Here is an 11,980-nt window from a genome sequence, read left to right on the forward strand (position 1 = left end):
AGAAGATCATCCAACATTTATCAGCCAGATGCTCGATCAAGAGATTAGTGATAAATTAATCGCTTTGTTAAAGAAGTATAAAGATTGTTTTGTTTGGGAATATGAACAAATGCTTGGTTTAGATAGAGACTTGGTGGAACATAGATTACCAACTAAGCCTAATTTTAAACCTCATAGGCAGCCTCCTAGACGTTTTGCTCCTAATGTACTCCCTGAGATTAAGAAAGAGATAGAGCGATTATTGAAAGCAGGCTTTATTAGAACAGTCAGGTATGTCAAATGGTTGTCCAATATCGTACCAGTATTAAAAAAGAATGATAAACTAAGGGTGTGCATAGACTTTAGGAATTTAAACATAACTACACCCAAAGATGAGTATCCAATGCCCATGGTGGATTCTTTAGTAGACTCAACTGCCGGACACGTCATGTATTCTTTCATGGATGGATATTCAGGATACATTCAAATTTATGTAGCTGAAGAAGACACACACAAAACTGCCTTTAGATGCCCTGGGTCTCTAGGATGTTTTGAATGGGTGGTCATGCCTTTCGGCCTAAAAAATGTATGAGCAACTTATCAAAGGGCAATGAATTTAATCTTTCATGATATGATAGACAAGTTTGTTGAAGTGTATGTAGATGACATAGTAGTCAAATCCATTAAAGAAGAGGACCATTTCGAACAGTTAAGATGTTCGTTTGAGTGAATGAAGCAATATAAGCTAAAGTTGAAACCCTTGAAATATGCATTTGGTGTTAATGCAGGGAATTTTCTTGGTTTCTTGGTACATAAAAGAGGGATTGAACTTGATAAAAATAAAGCGAAGGCCATTTTAGAGGCCAAACCACCTAACAACAAAAAAGAATTGCAAAGGTTTCTAGGCCAAGTAAACTTTTTAAGACGCTTTATTTCTAACTGTGCAGGGCGAACTAAAGTCTTTTCGTCGCTCTTAAAGTTGAAAAATCAGGACGAATTCGTCTGGAAAGAAGAATATCAAAAGGCTTTTGAAAGCCTGAAGACATATTTATCAAGTCCACCAGTGTTGGTGTCACCAATCCGAGGACGGTCAATGAAAGTGTATGTATCGGCTGAAAAAGAATCAATAGCTGGAATGGTCGCACAGGAAGACCAATTTGGTGAAGAAAGGGCAATTTACTACTTAAGTAGACGGTTTACAAAATGTGAATGTAATTACTCCACTATCGAAAAATTATGTCTTGCATTGTATTTCACATGTACAAAATTAAGGGCTTATTTACGGCCCGTAACCGTTTATTTAATTTCTAAAGTAAATTTAGTTAAGTATATGTTCTCGTGCTCTATTTTACACCAAAGGGTAGGCCTTTGGACATTAGCTTTATTAGAATTCGAGATACAATATCTACCTCAAAAGGCAGTCAAAAATCAAGCTTTGGCTAACTTTCTAGCCGATCATCCATGCTTTGACATGCCTGAAGAAATTGAATTAGAAATCAATTCGTTCGGGCTGAAACTTTGGGTGTTGTATTTCTATGGGTCAAAAACCTCTAAAGGTGCAGGAGTAGGAGTAGCATTGATTAATCCTTTAGGGATTTGCTACAAGTTCGCATTCACTTTAGACAGAATGTGCACCAACAATCAGGCCGAATATGAAGCCTTAATCGTAGGCCTAGAGCTAATGATAGATATGGGAGTAAAAAATGTGATCGTTAGGGGCGATTTTCAATTGGTAATTCACCAATTGATTGGTGATTTTAAATGCCAAAGTGATTCCATTATAAGTCAATATGAGATCGCCCAAGAATTGTTAGAAGAATTCGACCAAGTAAAACTTCAATGCGTTAATAGGATATACGACAACGTGGCAAATGAGTTAGCCCAAATGGCCTCAGGGTACTCAAAGGTTTTGAATTGGAAGTCTATTTGTGAGTATGGAACCATATTGCCCGTGACTCAAAGAAGGGCGAGAAAGATTGAACTTCGCTGCATACAAGATGGAGATGCAATGGATTGGAGAACAGAGATTAAAATGTTCTTTAAAGAACCTAATGGAGGGATTAGTAGGAAAATGAAGCTGTGTTTGCTGAACTATATACTAATAGATGAAGAATTGTTTAAGAAACGCTTTGATGGTATATTGTTAAAGTGTGTAAGTTTGCAAGAAGCCAGGACGATCATGGCTGAGGTGCACGAAGGGATATGTGGAGCTCATCAAGCTGGCCAAAGGATGAGATGGTTAATTATTAGGAGTGGATATTTTTGGCCAAAGATGGGAGAATTATGCGTTCAGTATGCAAAGAGTTGTTTAGCATGCCAAAAGCATGGTCCAATACAAAGGGCGCCAGCACGAGAGATGACACCTATTATTAAACCTTGGCCGTTCAAGGGTTGGGCGATAGACCTGATAGGAAAGATTTATCCCCCATCGTCCAAGCAACATACTTTTGTTATAGTTGCAACCGACTATTTTACCAAGGGGGTAGAGGCGGTACCTTTGAAAGAGATCACCCAAAAGATTGTCATAGAGTTTATCCGTGATCACATCATTTATAGGTTTGGAATTCCACAAACGTTGATGGTAGATCACGGAACATCTTTGAATGGGGATCAAGTGAACAAGTTTTTGAGCGAGTTTGGGGTTAAATTAGTAAACTCCACACCATATTACGCTCAATCCAACGGACAAGCAGAATCTTCTAATAAGATTCAAAAAAATATTATCAGAAAGATGATAGATGAGAATGTCTGAATAAGGCCTTATGGGCTTATAGAATATCACCTCGGTCAAGTATCAAAATTACTCCTTTCCAACTTACTTATGGACAAGAGGCCGTTTTGCCTATGGAAATCAACGTGTAATCGATTAGAGTATGCTTACAACACAAGTTAAATGACGATGAGTATACCGAATCACTAGTTCAAAATTTATTGGGGTTAGACGAATTAAAGTTGGACATCCTAGATAGATTACAAGTTCAAAAACAAAGAATGGCTAAGTTTTATAATAAAAAAGTCATAGCCAAGTCGTTCAGCTTGGGTGAACTAGTTTGGAAGACGATACTCTCTTTGGATAGCAAGGATCCAAAGTACGAGAAGTGGTCGCCCAATTGGAAATGATCATACAAAATAAACAGTGTGTTGCCCAATGGAGCGTATCATTTGGAAGATTTAGATGGCACCAAGCACGTGAGATTCATTAACGGCAAATATTTGAAAAAATATGTTCCTTCTTTATGGGAATGTGAACAGATAAAAGCATAATCAAAACATGTTGAACGACTAAGGATAACAAGGTCAGAGCGAAATACGTTCAAATAAAGTCCTTTATTATCAAACGTTCATTACAAAGATGCGAAAATACAAATAATGGATGCTTTACAAACTACAATTAAAAGTAAGCTAATCTTCCGGTCGATCGCCGAGTAAGAGGGTGGACTGGCCTCGCACTGCCTTCCTAAATGCATCGCTGCAATGGCGGGCAAAGAGGTTGAGAAGCACTCTCAGTAAGCAAGGTGGCCCGCAAGCATCCCAAAAATTACCTTCTATCATCGAACTCCTTGTAAAGGACAAAGAGACGATGGGAAGAACTTTTATGGGAAAAACTTTGCTGCTGGCCAAAAAATATTTCCTATACCTCCCATACCAAAGGTGACATCAAGGCAAATAGTAAAATGGGAGGACCAAACAATCCATTTTAATAGAAGACGAAGGTTTTGGATTGATTGTTAGAATGTCAAATAATGGCAGCAAATTGGTTTCGAAGAAGAAAATGAAAATGAAGATGGAAGATGGAAAGTGCGAAGCATACGTACATTTATAGGGGGTGGAGATGAAGAGACAGAATACGAGCAGCCACATTCTGCCTAGTAAATGGAATTAAGTAGCCCAAAGTCTTGGGAAAAGAGGTGGAAATATCAAGAGAAAATGTGCAAGATTTTTAGCACAAAACAGTTAAATGCTTGAAAAATTGGCAATTAAAAGACAAACGTCAAATAAATGTACAAGAAATTAACATATATGTTCATTAATGATGAACAAGGTTACAAAGGGAAAGTCAAATGCGAAATTGCAAAAAGAAAAGTTAAGGCGTCATATGTCTTAATTACAATCCACCCCATACTGAACGAATTCGTTCCCTAAGTTTCTCCCAATCCTCGTTCTGCCAAGAGGAAGTGATGTTCAATTCGGCCACGACATCATCATCAACTTCCAACTTCTTGTATTTCTCGACCAAAGACTTAGTTCGTTCAATTCCCTGGGAGGTGTTACGCTTTTTAGCAGCCATTCTCGCCTTGCAGTCGTCCATTTTGGCTTAAAGTTCCTTCATCTGAGCAGCCAAACTAACCATCAAAGAGTCTTCAATCAGGACTTCGGAAGAGATTTCTTTCAACTCGTCCTCATCCTTATTGATCTCCAGACGCAAAGACCCTTTTTCAAATACGGCGCAAAGATATTGAGTACTTTTGGCCTTCAGTTCAGTATTCTTGGCCAGCAAGGAGAGGACCTCGGAATGGATAACTTTCAACGTCGCTTTAAAATCGGCAGAAAGATTGAGCGACGGAAGTGTCAGTGCTTGATCCAACTTCGCATTCAAATGCTCAAGCTTATCCTTGTGTCTAGCAGCACCTTACCAATGTCCATATTCATGAAGGACATGTACTCAAATATCGACTGCTTGAGAAACTTCAAATCTTCCTCTGAAGAAGTAGCAGGACGACCAAATGGAGCAGAGCGAGATGTCTTGACTTGCCCCCAGGAAGCGAACAAGTCTTGGATGGAACGCACAATCTTGTCAGCATCCTGCAAAGAAAATTGCCAATATTGAAGATTCTCACTACAACGAACAAGATGGAAATAAAAGTGAAGCAAAGATTACCTCATCAATAATTGCGGAAGATGGCATATCCTCAGCCAAGTCTACCACCTGTGACTCCACCATTCGTGAGGACTTCCCCTTGTCTTAGCGAGAAGATGTTGCCACAATGGGCAAACTCATAGGAGCATCTGCAGAACTCAAAAGCAACGAATCAGAAACCAATAGCACAAGCAAAGGTAAAGCATCAAAAAACTAAATTACCTTCTGCTGCGATGTTTGGGGGGTCGACGCCCTGGGAAGAAGGTGGCTCATCCATTGGTTGTGATGAGGATTCTGGGATTGAAGATATCTCTTTAAGGGTAGTCCCTTCATCATCTGGTTTGGATGAAGCAGCCTCTGTGGAGGATGATGGAGTAGGAGCTGCCGTTACCAAAGCCTTTAAAGGAGAGGCTGAACTTTTCTGAGAAGTCCAAATAAATCATCAGCACACAGAAAAGTTTCAAGTATGGAAAAGTATGCTTGTGAGTAAACCAATTTAATTATTTTCCTCCTGATGATAAGAGGGGTATCATCATCATCATCAACATCATCCTCCAGAATGGGAGATGCTGAGGCTGACCGTTTACGGCTTGGGGCACTTTTGGCTGCAGTAGGCTTGGCAGGGAGAGAAGAAGATGGACGAGCAGACTGTTTAGCGCGACGAGGAGGAAAAGGACTCCGGATGGACAAAGGAGTGACTAAAACAGGAGGAGGGGAAGAAATGCTCGGCTGGTCCAGTGAATAAAAGGCACGATTGGCATTAGTCGCAAACAATCTGCACTTCACTGACGGCCAGAGCTGTTCAAAAAGGGGAAGGATGATATGGCTAAAATTGAAAGGGGCTAATGAAAAATAGCTTGTTAAAAGAAGATTGCGAGCATTTATAACCTCTGCCTCCGCCTTATTAATAATATGAAAGCGGTCAATCAAGTTCCTTGAATAGCAAGGAGGAACAAGCCAAGTTTGGCCGAAACCAAGTTGGCGAGCAAAAAATTGGGGAGTATATATTTCTACCCCTACCTTGGCATTGGTCCCAGTTAAAATATCATGAAATAACTCCCTTCCGATTAAAAATTGGATCCAAATGAGCAGAGAGGTGCTCGCGCTGTCTATAGTGGAGGACGGATGCACATAGTTTGGAGTCAAAAAGGGAGGAAAAGGAAAGAAGGAAGGGATTGAATCCAAAGAATAAAAGAATGAAAAAATGTCCCTTCTAGACATATTTACAGGAGCCAAGGGCTCAATGGCTAGCTATAGCAACTAGCAGAAGAACGAGAAATTGATGGAGCACCAAGCAATGGAAAATAGGATCTCAACCACATTTGAGTGAACCAAAGAGGTCCACTACCAGTGGGAGATGCACTATTCTTCAATTGAGTTTGAAGAGAAGCCATGCCTCTATAAAGGACAGCCAAAAAGAAAGAACATAAATTCAAAGGCCTGCCACGCGCCAATTCGTGCGCTATGGGTAAATAACTCAGGAAGGGCTTTTTACTTGGCACACACAAAACATATTTACAAAGTCAAACCAGAAGAAAGGCCACTCGCTCAGTATGGGAAGGCTCAGCGCTCGAATGGTTATGAAGGGTTTGCAGGCTTGAATAAGACTCAGTAAGGTTTCTACCAAACTTTGGGGTGCCACCAGAAACCAAGATACCAGGAAAAATGGTATCGCCTAAAGGTGGCAGATTCACTAGGGCCCCAACATCCCTTAAAGTAATAGACATGGGGCCAAAAGGAAAAATAAAGGTATTATACTCAGAAGACCAAAAACTCAAAGCGATCGAAAAAAGTGCTGAATCAAAAGTAGGGGGTTAAAGAGAGATTTCTAACAAATTAAAAATCCTAGCATTATCAAAAAGTGCCTTAGTAGGACCATGGTCTACAAGGCGAGCATGCCACCTATGAAAAACTACATCAGATTTAGGCCAAGTGCGAATACCTCTTTCGCGAAGTGGCCCCAGCGGCAGAGAGTTTAGAAATGGAGGGCCTTGAGTACAAGGAAACAGCTGGCCCACCGTCGCCTGTTCGATTGCCTCTGTATTGTTGAAGAAAGGACCTAGGTAGAACTCATTGAGTTCGACATTGACAGGCGCGAGAAAGTTCGAAGTTATGTATGGACGACTCAAAACTTTCTGAAAGTCATCAAAACTAAAGGAGTCACCAGATTGAGATTTTGAAGTAGCCATTAGGGATGAAACAGAGTTTTTTTAGAGTTATGTAGCAGGGAAGCAAAAAGATGAACAGTAAATCGTGGGAGAGAAAAGCGAAAAAGTGAGGCATGATTTAATGGTGCAGTGAAATGGTGTGTTTGAGGGTTATAAGAGTTTGCAAAACGTCGCACCTTTTCAAGCTATGGAAGAAAACAATGATTGAAATTCTTGAAAATTTCGAATGTTGCTGGAAACACAAAGTGAATATGGCAAAATTTAATAATTGGTATTAATTCTGCCATATTGGGGGGTAATTGTTGACACATAAAAATTCAGCCCAAATCGAACGGCCCAAGGAATGAAGCCCAATTGGAAGATCCCCAAATCAGATAGCCCAAATAACGAAGCCCAATCAAACAATTCAAGATGAAGACCCAAATAGGGAGGCCCAAGAACGCGGTAACACCATCGCCCAAGTTTGCAAGTCGCCCAGAATCTGAGCGAATGGAGTGCCATGCAGTCGCCCAGAGCTGTTACTCTATTCTCGCCCAAACCTTCGAGTCGTCGAAGGTCTTAGCAAATATGAAGTGTTGTGGTTATCAAGAAGTGCAGTTATCAAAGCAGTTATTAAAGCAGCCCTATCACGTTCCACGATTCAAGGAACTTAATTGAAGATGGTTGAACGACAAAGAGTAATGGCGACAGTTAGAAAAGGTAGTTCCATGACAAGTTGGCCATTACGAGAAAAGTGGGCAGTTATAGAACGATCCAGCAGTTTTAGGACGGTTAATCACAAAGAGATCATCCAGGGAGTATAAAAGGAAGGAAGGATATAGAGCAAAAGACCAAATCAAAAAACTCTCGAACAGAGTACATGTAATTTTAAATTTCTTAGCTTAGATTTAAACACTTCTTTTAGTAACTCGTGTGCTTGCGCCCCTTGGAGGCATTCTGTTTTTAATTTCCAATTGTAAAGTCATCGCCAATAAAGAACACACCTTTTTGGGACTTTGTCTCAAGAGGTTTGTCTCTTACACAATCGTCTAATCTCTTTTAATTGTTAGCGATGAACCCGTGCGAAACAATAATAAATATTTTCTAAAAAAAATTATGTTAAAAGACTATCATATCTCAATGGGGCCAATGACCCTACTGGACCAACCTTCCACAGATATATCGCCACACGATCCATTTTCTATGAAATGAAGGAAGGGCAACAAGCATAAGCATTATCGAAGGATATGTCTTTGCTCTTCCTATACTAGAGAGGGTAGCAAATGAGCTCGAGCTTCATATTCTTTAAAACATGATGTAGTGCAAGCAAAAGGGTCACGGAAAATTTCGATCATTATTCCTATGAGTTCACGACGCAAGAAATGGAGAATACAATCATTGAATCTAAAAGACGTGTCTAGTATGTGAAGGCATGAATGAGAAGAACAAATAAAATATAACAAACCAGTAGATCATTACCTGCACCATTTGCCAGGACTAGTTAAAGAAAGAGTTGATATTGTCAACTCAACAGATCATTAGGAGTTGTTCAACGAAGCTTTTGATAAATCAAGGCCAAAATCATGGCAGGGCCAAATTTCTGGCTTTAGGACCACAGTTCGTAAAGGGTATAAAAGCAAGCCAATCTCACATTGGATACTTTTAGCTCTAGCTCTAGTTAGTGCAATGCAGTGCTGCAATTCTTCGTTCCCTGCTTCTTCTATGTTGTCCCGCATTTATTTTTCTGAGCAAAAGGATAATTCCTTGGTTGGCCTATTACATCATTGGTTTTCATTCCAACTTACGCTGTCTGGTTTAAATTCGCTGCATCTTTTGCTGTCTTGGGTATTTTGAGTTCTGTTGATTACCTCATGGATATATGGATGTAATTGACATCATTGTCATTTTTGCTATCATATTTTGTAGCAATTATATGTATTATAATCAGTTGTAATGTTTATTTTTGGTGATTAAAATGACTCTCACAGCATGGTTTATTCTGTCAACAGGTAAGGTTGTAGTTGGTAGGAAGTTATTGACTAGAAGCAAGGTAGTAAGCTTTTGTATTATATATATAATGTTAGCAGGTCATGGGGCTTAATGTATTGTAATGTCCCAAAATTTCATAGATTAGAATTTAATTTAGGTGTGCTATATTTTAATATCTTGGAAGTTTAGGGACTAAAATATATATAAAGTAAATTTCAATATTATTGGATGTTAAAATGTAGATGTTGATGGAGTGACAATAAGTATATCAATATTGTACTCATTGGATAGATTGTAATAAATCATGTATATTAGCTCGAGAAAAAGTTAATTTGAATTAGTGGAGCCTAAATCATCGAGATCAAAAGATATAGCTTTACAATTATATTTTAATCGATTATTTAATGAATTTAATTTCTCTCAAGTTACATGTGAAACGAAGGAAGAATCTTTGTTAGGTTAGGATTGAATATTTTAATAATAAAAATATATATATAAGAAGAGAGAGAGAGAGAGAGAGAGAGAGAGAGAGAGATACTTACTTTATTGATTTTAGTTTCAATTTGTTGGCCACGAGTATGGTAATAAATTGATTGTTGAAAGGTATGGTTAGTTGATAAGATTTGGTCTAATATTTTGATTACACATACGGTTTCCTCAACTTTATCCCATTTACCCACTATCTTCACACGTTTCCACCATCCTATAATTCTACTTGCACCAAAACTCATCACACACACACATATATACATACTCACGTGCATTAAAAATTTAAAAAGGGTATTTATTTCCAGCATAAATAAAGCACAGAAAGAGTTCCATAAAATTTACCACAAACATCCATACATAAGCAGTCGGCAGAAGACAGTCTCAATTTTTTTTTAAAAGGCTGCCAAGAAAATTAGAAGATTCGAAACGAAATTTTTGGATTTCATCTTTCAAGAATTTATTCAACCTTAGAAGGTAGGATATTGAGTTGCAGTCTATTTTTTTTAAATCTCCATTTAAATATTTTTTTTCATGCTGATGAATTTTATACTCATGAAAGTTAAAGTTATGGTATAATATGCTATGATGTGAATGATATGGTCATTTCGGTATAACAATATAATATGATATGATATGAGCTCTTACCGAATTTTAAAGATATGAGACGGTATGATTTTCTGATGCATGTTTTAAAATTTTTATACAGGATCACACCATTAATTTTATATCCTACTGAGTATTTTCATGTGCTCACCCTTTTCCCTACTCCTCACAGATTAGAACGGGTCATTGGTTGGCGGACGATGTGGTGGAGTTGTGATGCAAGAAATTATGGAATTCAAGATAAATAAATTCTAAGTAACATGATTAGGAAGTTTTATTTATTTATTTTTCTTTACTTTATTTCAGTTTTATCTTCATGTTAAAATTGAAATTTAATATTTGGAACATGGTTCAGTTAATTATGTTTTCCATAGACTTTATTTATTTTATAAATGGAACTAGAAAGATTTTCATGTAGAATGTTTGACAGAATTTATTTAATTATGAAATAAATGTTTTAGTAACGATTTTAAATCTTTAAATTTTGGATCGTTACATGTACTGATATTTGTTCCCAGAAAATTCTTTCTCTTCCTCTTTGCTTTACAAAACCATCAGTGGTATCAGAGCAAAAGGATCTTAGCGTAAAAGGAAAGGTTGTGAGACAGAAAAAGAGAGAAAACAAGTGAGGAACTTCTACCAAAACCTTCTCCATATCAATTGGAAAAATCAGACATGAAAGGGATAGCTTCAAGTGGTTTTTCAGCTCCATTACCTTCTGTGTTTACAGGTGAAATTTATGATTTTTGGGCAAAAATTAAGGCTTACCTGAAAGCATACGACCTGTGGGAAATAACAGAGACATGAAGTGATCCACCACCTCTTAGAGCAAGTCCTACTATTGCTCAATTGAAGCAACATAGTGAGGAGGTTGCAAAAAAGTTTAAGGCTTTGTCTTGCATCCTATTTGTCGTGTCTGATGCAATATTCACTAGGATTATGACTTGTGAAACAGCAAAGGATGACTGGGATAGATTGCAAGAAGAGTTTAGAGGCAATTCAAGAACAAGGCAAATGCAAGTTTTAAATTTAAGAAAGGAGTATGAAACCTTGAAGATGAAAGACTCGGAATCTGTCAAAGAATATTCTGATAGGCTAATGAAAGTTGTGAATCAAATAAGGCTGTTGGGAGATGACTTACCTGACAGGAGAGTTGTGGAGAAGGTGCTTATCAGTTTGCTAGAAAAATTTGAGGCAAAAATATCTTCTCTTGAAGACTCTAGAGATCTGTCTTCTATAATCTTGTTTGAGTTGGTTAATGCCTTGCAAGCTATTGAGCAAAGGAGGCTAATGAGACAGGAAGAACAAGTAGAAAGGGCCTTGTTTGTTAAAGGAAAATATAAAACTCAAACAAGTTTTGGTGTAAGAAAGCACCGAGATGAAAAGAAGAAGGTGGAAAACAATAAGACTGCTGGAAAAAGTGGAGTTTATATTCCATGTGTTCGTTGCAAAAAATCAGGACACTCTCCAAGATGGTGTTGGTATCGACCTAATGTTCAATGTCGAAATTGTAAGCAATTTGGACATGTTCAAAAAGTGTGTAAAAATTTGAAGGAGAAGCAAACAAAGCCTCAAGCACATATGGCTGAAAATCAGCAACAACATCAGGAAGAGCATCTATTTTCAGCTATCAATTTAAGGCCTGCAGTAGTGTTGAAACTTGGTTACTGGATAGTAGATGCGCTCATCACATGACTTCAAATTCCAGTATCTTTGTTGAACTAAATGATGCATACAGATCAAGTGTTAAAGTTGGTAATAGAGAGCATGTGGAAGTGAAAGGAGTTGGGATGATTGTTGTTCAAAATCCATCAGGTACCAAATACATAACTGATGTTCTTTATGTTCCTGATATTGATCAAAACTTGATTAGTGTGGGCCAATTGATTGAGAAATGTTACACTTTGATATTCAA

The 11,980-nt window shown here is 38.0% G+C and overlaps 1 protein-coding gene across 1 annotated transcript; it reads left to right on the forward strand.

Annotated features, from left to right (window-relative positions):
* Window positions 1-8,863: 8,863 nt before the first annotated feature.
* LOC111376239 lies at window positions 8,864-11,760 on the forward strand. The gene is made up of 4 exons (XM_022999191.1): window positions 8,864-8,869; window positions 8,973-8,993; window positions 10,584-10,690; window positions 10,875-11,760. Exons 1-4 carry the CDS (start codon window positions 8,864-8,866, stop codon window positions 11,758-11,760), a joined length of 1,020 nt encoding a protein of 339 aa, XP_022854959.1.
* The last annotated feature ends 220 nt before the right edge of the window (window positions 11,761-11,980 follow it).

This window comes from Olea europaea, unplaced genomic scaffold (assembly GCF_002742605.1).
Source record: "Olea europaea var. sylvestris unplaced genomic scaffold, O_europaea_v1 scaffold1477, whole genome shotgun sequence".
In the NCBI taxonomy this organism is placed as follows: domain Eukaryota; kingdom Viridiplantae; phylum Streptophyta; class Magnoliopsida; order Lamiales; family Oleaceae; genus Olea; species Olea europaea.

Excerpts from the sequence above, each read along its gene's own strand:
- LOC111376239 (XM_022999191.1), top strand. Across the intron at positions 8,994-10,583 it reads ATGGTTTATTCTGTCAACAG|AAAATTCTTTCTCTTCCTCT; the intron begins GTAAGGTTGTAG and ends ATTTGTTCCCAG. Across the intron at positions 10,691-10,874 it reads CAGAAAAAGAGAGAAAACAA|TGATCCACCACCTCTTAGAG; the intron begins GTGAGGAACTTC and ends AGAGACATGAAG.